This window comes from Mus caroli, unplaced genomic scaffold (assembly GCF_978045245.1).
Source record: "Mus caroli unplaced genomic scaffold, Mus_caroli_1 scaffold_15, whole genome shotgun sequence".
Lineage (NCBI taxonomy): Eukaryota > Metazoa > Chordata > Mammalia > Rodentia > Muridae > Mus > Mus caroli.
This window is the reverse complement of record NW_028227270.1, coordinates 46,937,030-46,958,995: the sequence shown is the minus strand read 5'-3', so window position 1 is coordinate 46,958,995 and position 21,966 is coordinate 46,937,030. Positions and strand designations below refer to the sequence as shown.

At 40.2% G+C, this 21,966-nt stretch overlaps 1 protein-coding gene across 1 annotated transcript in view; it reads right to left on the bottom strand.

Annotated features, from left to right (window-relative positions):
- Window positions 1-21,966, bottom strand: part of LOC115029036 (uncharacterized) — a 159,318-nt gene that overhangs the window by 103,624 nt on the left and 33,728 nt on the right. Inside the window, exons 6-7 of the mRNA XM_085830948.1 lie at window positions 20,609-20,628; window positions 3,665-4,028 (exon numbers count right to left, since the gene is read on the bottom strand). Of these exons, the coding sequence (XP_085687074.1) occupies window positions 3,665-4,028; window positions 20,609-20,628 (384 nt within the window). The remainder of the gene's footprint in view (window positions 1-3,664; window positions 4,029-20,608; window positions 20,629-21,966) is intronic.

Here is a 21,966-nt window from a genome sequence, read left to right as displayed (position 1 = left end):
ACCACATGGTGGCTCACAACCATCAGTAACAAGATCTGGTGCCGTCTTCTGGAGTGTCTGAAGTACAGCTACAGTGTACTTACATAAATATATAATTAAAAAAAGAATTTTTAAAATATATATTTAAAAAAAGAAAAAAAGACGACACGGCTGGCCAGTATTTTTAAAGGGGGAAGAGGTATAACTATTTATGTAATGTGAAATTGTCTCCATACATAATGAGTAAAGCATTTTTATTGTGACTGATTCTAGGATATCCAAGTCTCATAACAAACACCTTGTCAATATTTTATAAGGAAAACTCAGTAATTTCACTGGCATCTTTGGTTGAACTGTGGTAATTTTGAGATGTGGTGCCACTGAGAACTTAGAAAGAGGAGATAAACATTGCTTATTCCCCACCCCTGAATAAATGTTCTCACAGGAGACTGTGGATTTGTTAAACCTATTGTATCTTATGGTATTAGCAAATATAAAATGTTAGAGTGATGTAACATTGAAATAGCTTTAACAAAATAGGCTTTATATGTAGATTATGAAGGAACTTTCCAACACACACAAAGAAAACAACCCTACAAAAAAGCTTGTAAGTTCTGAAGGAATAAGTGAGGCATTTAAGGCACTTTAGAGTATGAGAATTGAAGGAAATACATATGGGAAAAAAATCTGTCTTCAGACAAACATTAATGACAAAGTGGCATTAGTCTAAGCCTAATTCTATACTCTATTCAGTATACATAGAGGATAGTCAACAGATAACAGGGTAAGGGATTAGTGGTTAGGGTTAGGGGTTAGGGATAGACTCAAACACATTCACTGTTGTGTGACAAATGTTATGAAGTATTTGAAAGTGGTATAAAGGCAGTGATGGGGATCATTGTTTAGCAATACTTGATCAGAATATTTTCAATTCTCCACTACCACCATTGATCCTGGCATGATTCTGGGAAATTCAATTTCAGGTGCAACAGGAGTTTCTGAGCTGTAGAAGTTTCCTAGATGTGTATGGGGTTTGTGGGTGGATATGGCAAGTTCTACCTGCTGTGTTGCAAACACTGTGTCAGAGAGCAGATATTAGATTAATCCTCAACAGGGTTTTGTGTGTGTGCTTCAGTGGCGCTGGTGTTGCCTGAAACCTCGAGTGTGCCTGAGGGACTTCAGAGCCCTTGACTACCTTTCTGATCACCTCTGCTCCCAAAGAGAGCTCAAGGACATGGGGCCTCTGCTCGAAAGATAGATTAGTAGTAACTGGAGAGTCAGAAATAGAGAGTTCAGGCGCCACTTTTAATTATTTTTCTAGGAGTCATATACTGAGAGCAAAACTTCTGATTTAACAGATGTAGACAGGGTCCAAGAATGAGCTTGTCATGAACTCCTGTGTGATGCTCACGTTTGAAGACATAGAATTCGAATTATATCTGTCAAAGTGATTGATTCCTTCTTAACCATAGTAAGAAGCTTAACCATAGTAAGTACATTCAAAAGGTTTCTCTCCAGTACGTATTCTTTTGATTTGGTTTGGTTTTTCAAGACAAGGTTTCTCTCTATAGCCCAGGCTGTCCTGGAACTCACTTTGTAGACCAGGCTGGCCGAGAACTCAGAAGTCAGCCTGCATCTTCCTCCCAAGTGCTGGGATTAAAGGCATGCACCACCACTGTCTGGCTCCAGTACATATTCTTTCACGATGATGAAGCCTACAGAATTGTGCAAAGGCTTCACCATATTAAATACACTCCCAAGGTTTCTGTCTTAGTGTTTCCATTGCTAGGAATAGACATCATGAACAAGGCAACTCTCATAAAAGCAAACCTTTAATTGGGGCTGGCTTACAGTTTCAGAGGTTTAGTCCATTTTCATCATAGCAGGAAGCACAGCAGCATGCAGGCAGACATGATGCTGGAGAAGGAGCTGAGAGTTCTGCATTTTGATCCAAAGGCAGCCAGGAAGAAACTGTCTTCCAGGGAGGGAATAGGAGGGTGTTTTGCACTTGGTGGAGCTTCAGAGTCCACCCCCAGAGATATCCACTTTCTCCTACAAGGTCACACCTCTGAATAGAGTCACTCCCTGTTACGAGCATATTCAAACTCCCACATTCCGCTCACTGGCCCCCATAACCATGTTGGAGTACAGGAATGTATGAGGACCATATTTAAACATGCATAATGAAAAGTACATGAGGTCCAACTGCAAAAGTCCCCATCATCTATACCAGTCTCAAATATGTTAAAAGTCCAAAGGTCAAAGTCTCTTCTGAGATTCATTCAATGTAACTGTAATCCCCTAAAAAAGAAAATCTAAAAGCAGATCATATACTTCCAACTTCACAACATGGACTTCATCATTCCTAAATGTCATCCGGAGGAAATAGTGGATCAAAACAAAACCAAAAGCCAGCTTGGAAATCTCCAAACTGCATCTCCATGTCTGATGTTAAAGCATTCTCCAGATCTCCAACTCCTTTCTGCTTTGTTCACTGCAGCACAATTCTTTCTCTTTGGCTGGTTTTCCTGCACAGGTACCCCACAGCTCTTGCATCTCAAAGATCTTGGGGTCTCCAAGGTAACCTCAATGTTACAGTTTCTTGTTCCAATGTCTTGGATCCACACATGATCTTCTGCTATCCTCCAAAGAGATAAGGTCACTTCTCCAGCTCTGCCCTCTATTACTCTAAGCTCTGGTTGACTCCACTCTACTGTGGCTGTTCTTTCTGCTCATCTCATGGGACTGACATCTTCAATATGTTGGGTTCTTCTCCTGCAACTAGGATTCACTAATAGTCTCAGTTATGCTCCCTTTATTGGTCCAAGCCTCAGCTGCTCCTCATGACACCGTCATGCCTTCAAAACCAGTACCACCTGGGTGATTCTTACATGTGACCAAGTTCAGCTTCAACACAAGGTACAATCCTGGCTATCTCTGGAACACAGTTTCTTTGTCCTCTCAGAAATCATTTCCTAGAAGCTTTCATCTCAATGATGCTGGTCTCTTCATCATCACTTCTAATTTCTCAGCTACAGCTAACAAGCTTCCATTTTCCCAGTAGTCCCTTCTATTCTTACCTCTAAAGTCAGAGCCACATGGACAACGCTGCTGAGTTCTGCTGCTTCTGGGCCTGGGACATGGCCTCTTCCATTACATTATCACCAGTTTTCTGTTCTCCAACTCCTTTACTGCCTCAGCTTGGCTGTGCTGGAACTTGCTCTATATATTGACCTTGAACTCAGAGATCTGCAAGGCTCTGTATCCACAGGCCTAGACCTAAGCTTTTCTTCACCTGAAACTTGTTCTGTATCAGGATGGACTTAAATTCAAGATCTGCTTGATGCTCACCTCCTAGGGTTCAAAGGCATGTACCACCATGCCTGGACCTATGCTTTCCATTTTAGATCTTATATTGAAAACCAAGAGTAGTAATCACAATCCATCCATTGTCAATTTGATACATACTTGTATCTCCTTATGTCAATATGTAAACAATAACCAGGTTTCTCTCCGCTGTGTTCTTCTATGCCATTGTAGTTGACTGTGAGTTGCAAATGCTTTACCACATTGATTACATTCATAAGGTTTCTGTGCAGTATATATTCCTTTATGTCTTTGGAGATTAGTCTTACATCCAAAGTCTTTACAACATTGATTGCATTCTAAGGTTTTTTTCTAAAATGTGTTCTTTCATGTCTTTGGAGATGAGTGTGACTTGCAAAAGCTTTACCACATTGATTGCATTCATAAGGTTTCTCTCCAGTATGTGTTCTTTTATGATATTGGAGACTAGTGTGATGTACAAAGGCTTTACCACATTGATTACACTCATAAGGTTTCTCTCCAGTATGTATTCTTTTATGTATATGGAGACTATATTGCCATGCAAAGGCTTTACCACATTGGTCACACTCATAAGGTTTCTCTCCAGTATGTGTTATTTTATGATATTGAAGACTACTGTGTCGTGAAAATGCTTTATCACATTGATTACATTGATAAGGTTTCTCTCCAGTATGTCTTCTTTTATGTTTTTGGAGAGTATTCTTAAGTGCAAAGGCTTTACCACATTGATCACACTCATGAGGTTTCTCTCCAGTATGTGTTCTTTTATGGGTTTGGAGTTGACCCGTTGTTGCAAAAGCTTTACCACATTGATTACAATCATAAGGTTTCTCTCCAGTATGTGTTCTTTTATGGGTTTGGAGATTATTGTGATGTGGAAAGGCTTTACCACACTGATTACATTCATAAGGTTTCTCTCCAGTATGTGTACTTTTATGGTACTGAAGACTATATTGAAATGCAAAGGCTTTACCACATTGATCACATTGATAAGGTTTCTCTCCAGTATGTATTCTTGTATGTTTTTGGAGACTATACTGAACTGCAAAGGCTTTACCACATTGATTGCATTCATAAGGTTTCTCTCCAGTATTTGTTCTTTTATGTATTTGGAGATGATTGTCACTTGCAAAGGCTTTACCACATGGGTTATGTTCATAGGGTTTCTCTCCAATATGAGTTCTTTCATGCCTGTAACAATAATTGGGCCACGTTAAAGGTTCACCATATTCAATCGTTTTAAGAGTTTTATGAATTTCATAATTTGGTCTAATGGTAAAGATGAATCAGATCTTAAGGTTTTATCACTTTGTTTATGTTCATGGAGTTCCCCCTTATTATGGGTTATTTTATACTTTTGAAGAAATCCATCATGGTAAGAGCATTTACTACATGGCTCACATTTATAAAATCCTTTTTGTTTATAAGATTTTTACATGAAGTATTTCACATATGTGAAGAACAATGGAACAACTCAAACCCTTACCACACTGACTGCGTTCATAATTTTTCATATAGTATGAGTCAAACCACATTTGCAAAGTGAGCCATGACAAAGAGAAGAATTGCCAAATACCTAGAATCTTAGATATTTTCTGCACTGGGACTTTGAGTATATTCCCAGTAACCTCAGAAAACCAATTAATTGAAAACTTGTATCATATTCAGATAGTCTACCAAAGGTATAATACTATATATCTTCTCATTGTTTTGAGACAGAAACAGGGAAAGTGCCTCTTTCAATTTTCCTATGTTCACATGGCTTTTATCTATTGTGACACAAGATATATGTATTAAAAGAAGACTAACAATTGAAAAGTTCATTCACAGTTTGACTCTTTGCTCCTCACAGACAGGTAGAATATGGATTAACTTTCTTCATTGCAACAATCTCGACTCTCATACACTGCCCTCTCAATAAACTTAGCAATGTCACTACAGGTATATGAGCATCACCAACTTTACCATGGACTATTTGCTTATTAGAAGGTTTTAGATGGGAGCTGGAAAGATGGCTCAGTGGTTAAGAACACTGACTGCTCTTCCAGAGGTCATGAGTTCGACTACAAGCAACCATATGGTTGCTCAAACCCATTTGTAATGGGATCTGATGCCCTCTTCTGGTGTGTCTGAAGAGAGCTTCAGTGTACTCCTATACATAAATAGTTCTTTAAAAAAAAAGGGGTGGGGTGGGGAGATATGTGAAGTGAGGTATGGAGCATGTACTCTTTAAAGGAAAAAAGGTTTTGGACATATACTTCTAACTTTTTCAATGTGTATACCTTTTGCTATGTGTAAGAGTTATGAGACTAAATAATTGGTAGTTCTACAGCATAGCTTTAATGCAGTTACGAATCAAATAAAGGTATTGGTTAGGTTACTGTTTCCTAGTCTTTTTTTATTATAGGAATGCCTGTAAACACAAATCAGGTAACTGACATTGAGGTACATGGTTCTGTGAAAATATTATAATCTTAGCTACACTTAAAGGACTGATATTTTATACTCTTGCATTTCTTTAGAGCTTCCAGGACATACTAAAATGTCCTCAGAGGCATATTTATATCAGCTTGCACATGAAAATTACCTTTCATGTCTTCTAGAACTTTGACAATGGTCTTCAATATGATGGTCTTCCCAATTGTAGCCTACAACACAGCAACAGAAAATGAATGATTTAGTATTGAAAATTAGGCAAAATTCAAGTTACTGTGAATTTTCACAGTACTGTGAAAGCTACAGTGAACATTCCACGAACCTGATTTATTCAGCTCATTCTTCCCCTTTTGAATTGAAACAGCAGAGGATCTTTGTCCCCTTATTTTGAAAAGCAAGAGGAAATTCATTCTTACCTATAGCAGTGATGTTCTGGTAGGTCTCCAGCATCACCTCTTCATAGAGACTTTTCTGGGAAGGATCCAGCAAATCCCACTCTTCTCCAGTGAAGTTCACACACACATCATCATAAGTCACTGCATCCTAAAATATCCCATAGTGTACAACACAAAGCATAATCCTGACATCACTGTAAAATAAATATGTGCCTCCTTGACAATATATACATATACTTCTGGTGCTTCCTCCACTATTTCCTGACAGAGAAGTTAGAATCTAATCAGCTCTGGGGGGTACTGATTAGTTCATATTGTTGTTCCACCTATAGGGTGGAATACTTGTATACATGCAGACAGGAGTCTACCCAGCATCTGACTGAAACAGATGCAGAGATTCACAAAGATTGGACAACACAGACAAATAAAGAACACCATGAAATTTACAAGAAAATAGATTCAACTAGAAAAAAGTTCCTAAGTGAGGAAACAAGACTCAGAAGAGCAAATATGGTATGCATTGATTTAAAAACAGATATAAATTATTAGGGAAATGATAATCAAACTACCTACCCAGAGAGACTAGGTAAAGAGGAAGGCTACGGAAGAGAAGAATGGATCTTCCTGGAAAGGGAATTAGAATAGATTCTGTGGGTGGACTGACTTTGAAGAGTGAGAGGAAGTCCAATGCAGTGAGAAATGACTAGAATTATGGGGCACTTGAGTATTAGTATAGAAGTTTAGTGTACGGGTAACTTCCTGGAATCTATGAGGGTGACCTTAGAAAGGACTTCTAGTAATGGGGAATACAGAATCTGAACTGGGCATCTTTTATGGTCAGGCAGGGCTTCAGTAGGAGTGGGCTATATTCACTTGAATTGTTGGCCAAGAAGGTCCCATGGGAGCTGGGCATGGTGGTGCATGCCTTTAATCCCTGCACTCGGGAGGTAGAGGCAGGCAGATTTCTGACTTTGAGGCCAGCCTGGTCTACAAAGTGAGTTCCAGGACAGCCAGGGCTATACAGAGAAACACTGTCTCAAAAAAAAAAAAAAAAAAAAAAGAAAGAAAGAAAGAAAGAAAGAAAAGAAAATCCCATGGGGATCCCTAAACAATGCAGATTGATGCAAGGACAGAAGGTTACTCTCTGAAAACAGACAACAGAGCCATTGCTGAGGACAAGTTCCACATAGTTCACAGAATACAGACATGTTTGCAGGCTTGGAGACTGTATTCCAGTGTTCTAGTCTCTTTGGGATGAAAAGACACTCTACAGGCTATAGGAAGAGAATCCTGGACATCAACCTACCTAAAAAACCCTTCATGTAAAATCTGTCCTGCCTACAAGATGTGCAGGGTCATGGTGGCATCCACCTCTTTGGAGTCAGGAATCAATAGTTGCTTCAACGTGAAGCCCAGACCAGGAGAGGAAACTCAAGTCTTACACAACCTGGATGGCCAAAAATTTCACACAGACCAAAATGGCAAACATGGGGTTTGCCTGGGTCTCTACCAAGTCCTCTGCTGGTATGTTATGGCTGTTAGCTTGGTGCTTGTGTGGGAATCCTAACAGTGAGAAAAGATGTAGCTCTGACTCCCTCAACTGCTCTTGAAACTCTTTTCTTCCTATTGAGTTGCCTTGTCCAGACTCAGTATGAGGTCTATTGCCTTTTGTTTTGCATCTTGTTTGGTCTTATTAGGCTCTCTACTCTTGGAGGTTTGTTCTTTTCTGAAGAGAAAATGGAGCAGGGAAAGTGGATCTGGGGAAGAGGGAACGTAGGATAGACTTATGAGGATTATAGGGAGGAAAAACAGTGGTCAGTATACATTGTATGAGAGAATATATTACAATTTAAAAACACTAATTCAATTTTTCCTAATTGTAAATGCAAAGAGGGAAGCAATATTGAACATAGAGAAGCAAAATAGGGGAGACCTGGAAGGAATGACTTTGACAGATACAGTTCTCACTCTGTCTCTTCAGAAGGTGCACATCACTCAGGAGGTTATGGCAAGCTCATTCTCGGACCCTGTCTACATCTGTTAAATCAGAAGTTTTGCTCTCAGCATTGTGATATCTGATCATGCAGGAAACAAGCCCAGGTCAGTTTCTTATCTTGTATTAGTTCTCACGACTTTGCATTGTGGAATTACAGAGTTTCCTGCTCATTTAATTCCAAAAGAGTAGCCTTGTTTCTCTTTAAGGAACACCAATATTTAAACAAGTATAAAACAATTGAACTACATATGTAATGTCATATAGTATTTCTACATTAATTTTATATTATATCACACATATACAAACTGATATGTAAAAATGCTAAATGTCTAAACATGGTCTCCAAAGCAAGAATCAAAGTGTCACCATCTCAGTTGGGCTTTCTTGATCATAAAAAGAAATAAAGATGAGACAATTTTTACTACTACATTTTTATTCAACTATAATTTACTGTCATTCTTTAAATACAAACAAGTCAGTCTGTTTCTTTTTTTTTAAAGATTATTTATTTATTTATTTATTATATCTAAGTACACTGTAGTTATCTTCAGACATTCCAGAGAGGGAGTCAGATCTCGTTACGGATGGTTGTTAGCCACCATGTGGTTGCTGGGATTTGAACTCCAGACCTTCGGAAGAGCAGTCGGGTGCTCTTACCCACTGGGCCATCTCACCAGCCCCCGTCAGTCTGTTTCTTAATGCCATTTTTGCTTTTTCATGAAATATGATTCATTAGCAGAAAGCTCTGAGATGATCCAAATAAATCAACTTTCTGCATTTTAATATATCTTATTAAAGATATAGTAAACACATTTGCTTATCATCTCTGAAACAACTCTTGCTACAAAAACAAAACAAACAAACAAACAAAAAAACAATCACATACAAACTAAAAAATGTTATAACAACCTTTGAAGGTGATTTTTCCAGCTACATTTTGTGTTCTTTCAGCCCTTCGTTTTCTATTGCTACCAGTATTGTAGACAAGATGGCTGAAACTCTCATGCTCACCTGCCAAATGAGAGTGCATGAAAGATTAAAATCACGTGAGAAAGAATTGGGCAGATTGACAGTGCCTAAGCTGTCAATGACATGCTGTTGTGTAATGGATACAGCACTGACTGTGAGAGTATAATACTTTATAAGTATACAATCCTTTAACTAAGTGCTATTGTCTTTGTTCTTTCAGCTCAGTGTCCTCCTGAGGCACCCAGCTTGTCACCTACTAATGAGAACTTAGGTTATTTTATAATTTAGGCCACCACGAATCTAACTGAAACAAGCAGGAATTCTGATTCTTCTTTAAATTAATTCCAAGTGCCTGGAAAATATGCTGGGGAGATTTCTGGGATTCATAGCAATTCTGTCATTTTGTGAGAATTCTATAGACTGCAGACCACATAAACCTGATAGAATAAGAATGCATAGAGAACATGGTTTCCTGGCTGTTTGTGGTAGATAATGATGTTGTATGGATGTAGGTAATATGCCCAAATGCATCAGATACATACACTAAATGTGTGCAATTTTACCTCAAGTACAACACCTATCCACCTACCCAACACCATGCACACCTAGGAAACGTCTGCATCTCAGAAACTCCTTTTTTTTTTTTTAAGGATATAAATTTCAATTTTAATTGGACTTTCATCTGAGAATGGAGTGAGTTTTTAAAACATCAATTTAATATTGTTGGATTTTACCACATTAGCAACAGTGATGGATAAGGATTCTGATTGATGTGAGAACTCACACCAATTCACAAACCAAAATGAACTGAGGCTCAGGTCAGAGAAAGAAGATACAATACTTTGAAATGACCAGGCACCTTTCTTTGTAAACTAAAATCCCAGTCATCATTATATTCTGAGTCTATAGAAAGGTTAGTGCCTGGATTTCTCTGCCAGGTACCCAAATCACATATTCTTTTTTTTTTAATTTTTAATATTTTATTACATATTTTCCTCAATTACATTTCCAATGCTATCCCAAAAGTCCCCCATAGCGCCCCCCACTTCCCTACCCACCCATTCCCATTCTTTTGGCCCTGGCATTCCCCTATATTGGGGCATATAAAGTTTGCAAGTCCAATGGGCCTCTCTTTCCAGTGATGGCCGACAAGGCCATCTTTCGATACATATGCAGCTAGAGACAAGAGCTCCGGGGTACTGGTTAGTTCATCATGTTGTTCCAACTATAGGGTTGCAGATCCCTTTAGCTCCTTGGGTACTTTCTCTAGCTTCTCCGTTGGGAGCCCTGTGATACATCCAATAGCTGACTGTGAGCATCCACTCCTGTGTTTGCTAGGCCCCTGCATAGTCTCACAAGAGACAGCTATATTTGGGTCCTTTCAGCAAAATCTTGCTAGTGTATGCAATGGTGTCCGCGTTTAGAAGCTGATTATGGGATGGATCCCTGGATACGGCAGTCTCTAGATGGTCCATCCTTTCATCACAGCTCCAAACTTTGTCTCTGTAACTCCTTCCATGGGTGTTTTGTTCCCAATTCTAAGAAGGGGCACAGTGTCCACATTTTGGTCTTCATTCTTCTTGAGTTTCATGCATTTAGCAAATTGTATCTTATATCTTGGGTATTCTAAGTTTTGGGCTAATATCCACTTATCAGTGAATACATATTGTGTGAGTTCCTTTGTGATTGTGTTACCTCACTCAAGATGATGCCCTCCAGGTCCATCCATTTGGCTAGGAATTTCATAAATTCATTCTTTTTAATAGCTGAGTAGTACTCCATTGTGTAAATGTACCATAATTTCTGTATCCATTCTTCTGTTGAGGGACATCTGGGTTCTTTCCAGCTTCTGGCTATTATAAATAAGGCTGCTATGAACATAGTGGAGCATGTGTCCTTCTTACCGGTTGGGACATCTTCTGGATATATGCCCAGGAGAGGTATTGCTGGATCCTCCGGTAGTACTATGTCCAATTTTCTGAGGAACCTCCAGACTGATTTCCAGAGTGGTTGTACAAGCTTGCAATCCCACCAACAATGGAGGAGTGTTCCTCTTTCTCCACATCCTCGCCAGCATCTGCTGTCACCTGAATTTTTGATCTTAGCCATTCTGACTGGTGTGAGGTGGAATCTCAGAGTTGTTTTGATTTGCATTTCCCTGATGATTAAGGATGTTGAACATTTTTTCAGGTGCTTCTCTGCCATTCGGTATTCTTCAGGTGAGAATTCTTTGTTCAGTTCTGAGCCCCATTTTTTAATGGGGTTATTTGACTTTCTGGAGTCCACCTTCTTGAGTTCCTTATATATATTGGATATTAGACCCTTATCTGATTTAGGATAGGTGAAGATCCTTTCCCAATCTGTTGGTGGTTTTTTTGTCTTATTGATGGTGTCTTTAGCCTTGCAGAAGCTTTGTGGTTTCATGAGGTCCCACTTGTCAATTCTCGATCTTACAGCACAAGCCATTGCTGTTCTATTCAAGAATTTTTCCCCTGTGCCCATATCTTCAAGGCTTTTCCCCACTTTCTCCTCTATAAGTTTCAGTGTCTCTGGTTTTATGTGAAGTTCCTTGATCCACTTAGACTTGACCTTAGAACAAGGAGATAGGAATGGATCGATTCACATTCTTCTACATGATAACAACCAGTTGTGCCAGCACCATTTGTTGAATATGCTGTCTTTCTTCCACTGGATGGTTTTAGCTCCCTTGTCGAAGATCAAGTGACCGTAGGTGTGTGGGTTCATTTTTGGGTCTTCAATTCTATTCCATTGGTCTATTTGTCTGTCACTATACCAGTACCATGCAGTTTTTATCACAATTGCTCTGTAGTAAAGCTTTAGGTCTGGCATGGTGATTCCACCAGAGGTTCTTTTATCCTTGAGAAGAGTTTTTGCTATCCTAGGTTTTTTGTTATTCCAGATGAATTTGCAGATTGCCCTTTCTAATTCGTTGAAGAATTGAGTTGGAATTTTGATGGGGATTGCATTGAATCTGTAGATTGCTTTTGGCAAGATAGCCATTTTTAAAATGTTGATCCTGCCAATCCATGAGCATGGGAGATCTTTCCATCTTCTGAGATCTTCTATAATTTCTTTCTTCAGAGACTTGAAGTTTTTATTATACAGATCTTTCACTTCCTTAGTTAGAGTCACGCCAAGATATTTAATATTATTTGTGACTATTGAGAAGGGTGTTGTTTCCCTAATTTCTTTCTCAGCCTGTTTATTCTTTGTGTAGAGAAAGGCCATTGATTTGTTTGAGTTAATTTTATATCCAGCTACTTCACCGAAGCTGTTTATCAGGTTTAGGAGTTCTCTGGCGGAATTTTTAGGGTCTTATATATACTATCATATCATGTGCAAAAAGTGATATTATGACTTCATCTTTTCCAATTTGTATCCCTTTGATCTCCTTTTGTTGTCGAATTGCTCTGGCTAGGACTTCAAGTACTATGTTGAATAGGTATGGAGAAAGTGGACAGCCTTGTCTAGTCCCTGATTTTTCAGAAACTCCTTTTGTACCCTGAAACTGAATTTCCCTGAATCATGCCAAGCAAAATGCATGGTGTTAGTGGAAAGGTACAAAGATTCTGATCAAGTGTAACCAAAGGACAATCCCCATCACCTCCTTTATACCACTTCCAAAACTATTTATAAAAATTGTTACATAAAACTGGATGACAAATGAATTAAAAATGTCTAGAAACCAGAGCTTCAGTTTTCCAATCTGTCTTCCTACTGCACACTAAATGCAATGCTTGTGTGTGCATACTGAAAAGTGATATCATAAGCACCAGGGCTTCCCACTGCCAGGGCTTCAGTGTCTTCCTGTCACATCTCATCCCATCCCCCCTTTCACCCTCTCCTCCAGGGAACCCACACTCAGGCAGCATAAGAGGCCAAGGGCCTCTGTGCAAGTCACCACATGGACCAATTGAACCACAGGCTATCTCAGTCCAAGCAGATAAGACTCTTCAGTCATGCTTCTCCTGGTCTGGAACAGTGGCCCCCATACACTTCATGACCTGCTTGTGGTCTCCCCCACTGCTCTCTACACCTGCATCAGGACAATCCTGGAAAGAACCTACAAGCTACCTCCCACTCCTTTTTATCCCTATTGCTCTTCACTGCTAGGCCTGCCCAGAGTCCCTCATTAACATAGACAACCAAGCTGGGCCTCAAGACAGAGGCAGCTCCTGTATTAGAGGATCAGAAATCAAATGACTCAGACAGCTGAGGCTTTCCCAGTTCTACCCTTCCACCCAAGGAACAGACTGAGCACTACTCTGGGAAATTTGATTTAGTAGAACTTTCCAGTCACACAGAGCACTTCCTGTTATTCTTCTAAGACACAGGGTCCTTTGTATGCACATTGCACTCCATACTCAATATCCAGTGGAGCCATCTCTACCTCATAGTTGGGAAGTCCTGTAGCTACACTTCCGTCAAATCTAACAGTAACAACAATTAAAGCAAAACGTGGTATTAATTTGAAAGCAAGAAGTGGTCAGTGGAAGGTGAGTGAAAAAAAAAAAAAAAGAAATGAAAAGGAAAAGAAATGGCTTCTCCTAGTTATGGTGTAGTAGAAATTTTATTATAGATAAAAGGGAGAACATAGCAAGACATAGGGACATCTGGGAAATTTCAGAGTGGGGATGACCAAAGCTCGTAAGTAGATAGCAGAGGGTACAGGGTAGTGGGATGAACCAGATTAAGAGGTCAATGTTCCAGACAAGGCACTGAGGTGTGTATTTTACATTTCAAAGTAGACCTGGCCTCCATGTTTTCTCAGTCCCTAGCTGGGAAAACCTGTCCCCTACCCTGAACTTTCCAGCCCAGAGGCTGGGCTGCCTTGTCCCAGAGGCTCTTTCCTATATAATCCAGACGTTGTGGTCTCCTCTTGCCCTTTTCCTTCACTTTCCTCTCTGTGCACACAACCTAATGTCTTTCTTTCCCCTTCAAGCCACTCTCCCAAAGAGACTTCCCCTATAAACCTACATTTAATCTAATCTGATCTGGATTCAACTGGCTTATTTCAAAGGCAGAGGAATAACCTATTAGTCTTGAAGAAATAACCAGTCAGTCAGGGGAGTAAATGATAAATAAAAAAAGACCAGTTACCCAAATGCTTGAATTACAAAAGGAAGGGCAGTTGAGAGACAGATCAACCCCTGGCCTAGTGGGCAGTTCTACCAGGCACACCTTGTAACAGGAAGGAACTAGAATGTCAGGAAGAATTGACAGCCACATCGGCTTTGATTTGTTAGATAGGCACCTCAGTCATTTGTCCCAGGGTTTGAGACTTAGCAGTAGGAAAAAATAAGAAGGATCACATGATTAATTATGATCTCAAAAATTATTTTAAATGTTGAACAGACTTTATGGTACAATATTGTTCATGGATTAGACATATGTATTAGAACACACCAAGTACTATTCATACATTTTCTTTCAGGTTGTACACTTTTGCACAAAAATATAACAATCCTGGTATGCACAGCGACACCTGTTTGTACAGATCTTCTGTGTTGGTTGAACTAGTGTAACAACAGAAATTTGGTTTCTAGAAATAAATTCAGTTTCACATGCAGATTCTTGATTGCCCTGGTCTGTGAACTTCCCAAAATGGCCAGTTTGGACTTTTACTGATCATCTAAAATTGATTACCTGAGTGAGTACTCATCGCTAAAGCCAACTACTGTCAAAACAGGAAATCTCCTGCTTTCTGCCCTCCATAGCCTTTCTGTGCTGTGACTACACAAGTTTCAAAGCTGGTCGATGAACTCAAATGTTACACGGTCCCTCTTTATCTGTAATTCCCACAAAAAAAGCCATAGAGGTTAGAGGACACTCATTTTTCTTCACACAGACCAATAGGGCCCAACCTGAAGGAGGTGTACGACTGTCTTGAAGGCACGGTGCAGCAGAGCCAGGATTAGGTTTTCAAAGCAAGTCTTAACTACATATAACGACGAAGGTCTCAGCTACAGAAGACATTGCTCTAAATAGAAACAAATATGAAAGCCTCTGAACAAAAGGAATGAAATTCTTAATGATGAGGAAACTTTGGAGAATAGAAATGAACAAGAGATTAGAGCAGTGATACATACAGAAAATTAAATTTAAAAAGTAATACCAACAACTGACCTTTTAAAAAGATAAATAAATATATTTGAAGAAAACAGATACATATACTACCTTTACAAAAGAGCAGACATACCTGGTAGAGAGAATGGCATTAATAAGACAGTGTGTGACCTTGTCCCTATGTGCAATGTTACTGCTGACAAACACAGCACAGCCAATCCTTTATGTCTCAAATATCTGAGTTGACTTAACTATATCAGTGAGCATTCCACATATCTCCACAAGGCAGTCTCCTAATCGATAATTCAATATTCACTGGCTCAAGCTAACACACCCAAATTGTACACCCCTGCAATCTGGTCTGTTTTTCTTCACATACATGAATTAATACACGCTGGGAAATTACACACTCACTCACCCTGCTTGTATCAGGTCTTTCTTCATAATGGTGCCCCCTGAAGCTGACTCCCTTAAACTTTAATCTGTGATGTAGCTACTGACTATCCTATTTCACTGTGAGGTGTACACAGGAACCTGTTCCCCATGCTCTGGTCTGAAGGCAGAAGCCGTGCTCCACATGCACGCCCTTTTCCTCTTGCTGCAATGGACAGTTCACTCCATGACTCCAATGGGCAATTTTAAAACTCTGTTGGGGTACAGCCTTTTAACTAAGGAATTTAGGAAGTTCAATCAAGAGGCAAGCAAGGTCATTTCTCTGGGGACCTACAGACTGGCAGCAAGGTGACCTGAGTCAACAAAGCTTTTTTTGGAAACATCTTTCTAAAGGCTGAAGATACAGTTGTCTTAGACTTCACATGCCTTCCCAGGGAGAAATCACTCTACACACAATTAAAGATTTCTTTAAAAAAAAAAAAATCTCTATAATGATAGCACAAATTCAGCTCTGTCTATGTTCTTTTAGGATCAGGCTTCATGTTATACTTTGGACAGTTTAAATAGGGACAGGAAAGTCTAGCCAATGAGGTAGATGGGAGATTTTTACAGCAAAGATATTCCAGAAACTATTTCATTTTTTTTTAATTTTTTTATTGGGTATTTTCCTCATTTACATTTACAATGCTATCCCAAAAGTCCCCAATACCCTCCCCCCACTACCCTACCCACCCACTCCCAATTCTTGGCCCTGGCGTTCCCCTATACTAAGGCATATAAAGTTTGCACGAACAATGGGCCCAGAAACTATTTCTTAATTACACCAGTGCCCTAATACAAAGGGTGATTCTTCAGTGACAGGACCCAAATTCCAAGAGCCCAGAGGATGAAAAAGCCAAAAAGTAGAAGGTAGAATGTATAAAAGTGGGCTGGAGAGATGGCTTAGCAGTTAAGAGTGCTGAGTGCTCTTCCAGAGGTCCTGGATTCAATTCCCAGCAACCACGTGGTGGCTTACAACCATCTCTAATGGGATCTGATGCCCTCTTCTGGTGTGTTTGAAGAGAGCAATCATATACATATTATATATATAAATATTATACATATATATACATATTATACATATATATATAAAATAAATCTTTAAAAAAGAAAAAAAGAATGAATAAAAGTTGTGGTGGAGAGGTCTTGCAAAAGCCATGTCTTGTGCTAAATAAAGTTCTTAAAAATAGCAGCTTGTATTCTACTTACAGAGGGAAGATGGAAATCAATGGGAGACTTCTAAGAACACCTCACCTTCCTCCAAGAGGCGGCACAAGGAGGTTAGTCCTTATCTCAAGAACAGTGGTGGCGCATGATTTAATCCCAGCACTCAGGAGGCAGAGGCAGGCAGATTTCTGAGTTCAAGGCCAGCCAGGTCTACAGAGTGAGTTCTAGGACAGCCAGGGCAACACAGAGAAACCTTGTCTCAAAAAATCAGAAAAAAAAAAAAAAAAAAAAGAAAGAAAGAAAGAAAGAAAGAAAGAAAGAAAGAAAGAAAGAAAAAGAAAATAAAAAGAGTTGGATTCTGAGGATAAAAATTGTCAGTAAGGCCTTGGCCGCACGCCATGAACAGCTCGCCCAAGGACTTTCCTGGAGTTAGAAAGGGAGCTCTATTTAATTCTCAATACATTGTAGGCACAGAAAAAGCTCCCAAGGCCTAGGCCCCAGTCCATTATTGGCTCTGCCAAGTATGTTCCCAGGTTTGAGAAGGAGTTATATCATTCTTTATACATGAGAACTTTAGGGAAAGATTTACTTGATAAGGCTAGCCCTCCATACAAGAGTCTCAGTCTCTCTCTCTCTCTCTCTCTCTCTCTCTGTTTAGTTATTTACATTCTAACTGTTGCCCATGATCTGGTTCCCCCTCCCAAGGTTCTTTACCCTCCTCCCCCTTCCCTTTGCCTTTGAGACCATGCTCTATCACCCCATCTCCACTCCTCTCATCTACTCCTCATCTTCCTCATTCTTCTTCCCCGGGGCATCAACTCTACAAGATTAGGTGCACAGTCTCCTATTTGGTACAGACAATGAAGACCTCTGCTACATATTTCCTGGGACCATGGACCAGCCCATGTATTCTCTTTGGTTGATGGCTTGGTCTCTGTGACCTCACAGGGGTCTAGGTTACATGATACTATTGGTCTTCTTAAGGGGCTGGTATACCCTACAGCTCCTTCAATCCTTCCCCTAACTCTTCCATAGGGGTCCCTGACTGGAGTCCATTGGTTGGCTCCATCAGTTGCTGGTAGAGCCTCTCAGAGGACAGTGATTTTCAGCTCCTGTCTGAAAGCACATAGGTGTTTTTCCATCTCAAATGGATGTCAACCAGTGTAGTGGCAGAACTATGATTTTCTCAATTAGAAAATGGGAGCTCTAGGCACACCAGGCCTTAATGTTGGTTGTGACTCTGTAATGATGGATTGAGCAGCTTGTTACAGACCTGCTTTTTGCTTTGAGCATGTGCCAAGTGGCTGGTTGTACATCACAGTTGTCTCTCCTTTGTTATAGTTTGGAGCCAGCTGTGTAGACAAACCTGGTGAGCAAACATGTGAATCCTAGCATGCTAGTCGCTAACCGGCCTGCTTAGCATACTAACCTGTGGGGTGTTTTTGACACAGTCCTCCATCAGCTAAATGCTACTTACTGTCACTATTTCCTAAGCTTGGTAAACCCTTTACAGCATCAATTCTACTCTTCGACATCTCAGCTTAATATGGGAATGCTACCCAACACATGAGATGCCTTTTAACAGCTCCACAAAATTAACTACAAATGGATCTTACATCTAATAGGTAAATGCTAGGGGCAAAACTTATAGAAGATTCAAGAGAAACTAGGGCACTCCAAGTTTGGCATCCTGCCCGTGATATTTCTACAAGCAAGCCCCTAATCCTAATGTTTTGAGCAGATTCAGCCCTGATACTAATGTTCGTCAGAGTTCACCGCCTGTTTTAGCAAGTGAGGAGCATCACAAAGGACCGCGCCTTTGGCCACGTCTGGTTACATCTGGCTGAGACTTCCCATCCAGCCCCAGAGAGGACTCACCACCTCAGCTCCCACTGCTCAGCCACCTGCCCCTACCCATTATAGACAGTAACCATGCGCTTACCATGTTTCAAAAACGGAGCTTACAGCGCCTCACAGCGCCCAACAGTAGCGCTCAAAGCAGAACGCAGAAAACCATTCAATCCAGCAGAGTGAAAACAAACTTCCAGCAAGGCATCCGGAAGACCCCGCCTCATTGTCTGACTGGCAGTTCCGCCCGGAACCTTGATTGGCCCGGGAGTCTTACCGCGCCTCTAGTTTAAAGTGCGCTTCCTGTCCGGGGCCAGTCCTTTTACAGATGTCGGGAGTGGTTTGCGTTCGGGTAGCATTTGTGCCTGTCCTCCTAGAGTCTCATTTATCTGTCGTTCCATGCAGCCCTGGAGGAGGATCCACCATTGCAGCTCAGGCTGTTCATCCGCCTGCTCCTCCCCTTTGTGGGCGGTGAACTCGCACTCACCAGGTCTCAACTTCGGAGCTTGCTTAAGGTCCCCCACAGCACCCAACAGCAGTACTCAAAGCAGGACAGAAAGGACTATTCACGCCTGCACTTCAAAACAAACGTGCAGCAAGCCACCCGGAAGAACCCTCCTCATTGTCTGACTGGCAGGTCCGCCTGGGGGCCTTGATTGGCCAGTGAGTCTTACCCCCTCCTCAAGGTTAAATAGAACTTCCAGTCCTGGGTCAGACCTTTTTCAGATCTCTGGTCTAACTTGCACTCCAGTAGCATTTGTGCCTATCCTCCAAGCCTTGGGAGAAGACACAGCATTTCAGCTCAGGCTGTTCAGCTGCCCGCTCCTTCCTTTTGTGGCAGTGGTCCTGCACTCACCATGACCTACTTCCTGGCTTGCTTGAGCTTTCCTCACAGCACTTCCCCTTCTTCCTGAAATCAAGGTGGATAGCCTTTTACTGAACTGAGAGTGGAGGTATCAATCTGGCTCACCAGTGGAAGAATGCCCAGGATATTAACATTAAAGAGGATTTTAGGATACAAGAGTTTTGTGGCTTGATGCTGGGTTCAGGGAAACTGCAGGTCCTTTTCACCAAAAAGGTATGAAACAACCTTGGGAGAAAACCAGGAAAGAGATGACAAACAGTGTAGAGCACTGTTGTTAGCCAGCACATCTTCCTCACTGTCAAGGTGGAGACAAACCACAGTTGTATTAGTACAGATAAATTTACCTCATGTCATAGGACGAATTTCTCTATGTATATAGAAAGGGGATTAATAGAATGTCTCACAGAAAGTGGTCCTCCTAGCCCAATAATGGCTGAGCACGTTCATTGCCAAGGGAAACAAGAAAAATCAAGGACTTGTTGAGTTCACATTGCTTGATATCTCAGAGGATCTTGAGTACTTACGAGAATTCTGAAGAAATACGTACTTACTAATGCCAGTTTAAAAACAAAACAAAACACCATCCTAAAAATATATAGGGAAAGAAGTAAACACTTTGAAAGAACTTCCCTGTGTAAAGTTTTTTATGTATGTAGGTTTCTGAAAGAACCTGTAGCCTGGATTAAGGTGGATCTTAAACTCTCAAAAGACCAAGATATAGCGAGGATTTCTCACTTCAAAAGGAATAATTAAGAAAGCTCCCTTACAGGATGCAGGGTTAGAGTTAGGGGATTAGAGGGTTAGGATTACGATAAGGATTGTTTAGATTAGGGTTAGAGTGGTTAGGGTTACAAGTTTAGGGTTAGGCTCAGGGTTAGCACAAAGATTTTGCTGTGCTATGTGAAATCAGCTCCTGTCTCTTCTCTCATCTCTGCCTTCCCATCTTCCCATCTCTTCCCATCTTATCTCTTTTTCATAGTATCAGCATCTTCCTTCCTGCCCTAAAAAAAGTCTTAAGGGGGCTATGCAAGAACCCAGAATTCCCTGATGGGCAATAGGTTTACTTTACTCAGGGGCCCAGTTCACATACAACAGAAACCCACTACCTCTTCGGTTGTTCTAAATTTCACCTAGGGAATCCTCATAAAATGTAAGCAATCATGGAACTTGGTGTCTTTTTTTGATAATGATATCATAAAACATAGGCCATTTAATTTTCCCAGGTCGTTAGGTAATATAACCACATGGCACAAGATCAAATAGTAGCCACCATTATTCTTGATGGTCCCACCGAGTCAATAGTATCCCTATTACACAAAGAAAAAATATCAGACTTACAAGGTATCCATTTTGCATCTTAATGTTTTGTTTTGTTCTGATTCTAGTAACTTCTACCTTACAGATTTAATGGCTCCTCAAAAGAACCGAAAAGTTTTCCCAGCCACATGCCTCCAAAAGTGGCATACGAACAAAGGAAACAAAGACTGTGATACTCACAGATCCCAGCAGACAAGGATAAGTTACTAAGTGCTAATAAGGCATTTTTTTTTTAAGATTTATTTTTTTTTTTATTTCCATGAATATACACTGTAGCTGTCTTCAGACACACCAGAAGAGGGCGTTGGATTCCATTACAGATGGTTGCAAGCCACCATGTGCTCACTGGGAATTGAACTCAGGTCCTCTGGAAGAGCAGTACATGTTCTTAAGCACTGAGCCATTGCTCCAGCCCAAGGAAGGCATTTTTAATATGACTGACTTTAGAATATCCACAGTCTCATAAGAAACACCTTGTCAATTTTGTGTATGTAAACCCAGTGAAATCACGACATCTTTCGTTGAACTATGATAATATTGAGATGTGGTGCCATTGAGAACTTAAAAGAGGGGATAAACATAGCTTGTTCCCCATCCCTGAATAAATGTTCTCATAGTATCTTGTGAATTTATTTGTTAAACTTATTGTATCTTATGATATTATCAAATAAAAAATGTTAGAATGATCGAAAGAAAGAAAGAGTTTTAATAAAGAAGGATTCATATATAGATTAGGATGGAAATTTCCAAAAATTAGAATAAAAAAAATCCTACAAAGCCTTTGGAAGTTCTGAAGGAATAAGTGAGGCATTTAAGGCACTTAGAGTATGACACTTATGGTAAATACATATGGAATAAACGTCTCTGTCTTCAGATGAACATTTATAACAAACTGCCTGTAATCTAAGTTTAATTCTATCCTGTGTCCAGTCTACATTGAGGAGAGTCAAAATATAGGGATGATTCCCTCAGAGCTTCCAAGGGAAGTCACACTCAGCCCAAGCAAGGGTATTGAGAAATGTTCACTAAGAGGGAAAATAGTACAAAGAAAATCTTCAAGAAACAAAGATTATTTAGAAGCCCAAGTGATAACTTAGGCATGTATTTTCAATAGGCCTAATGGAACA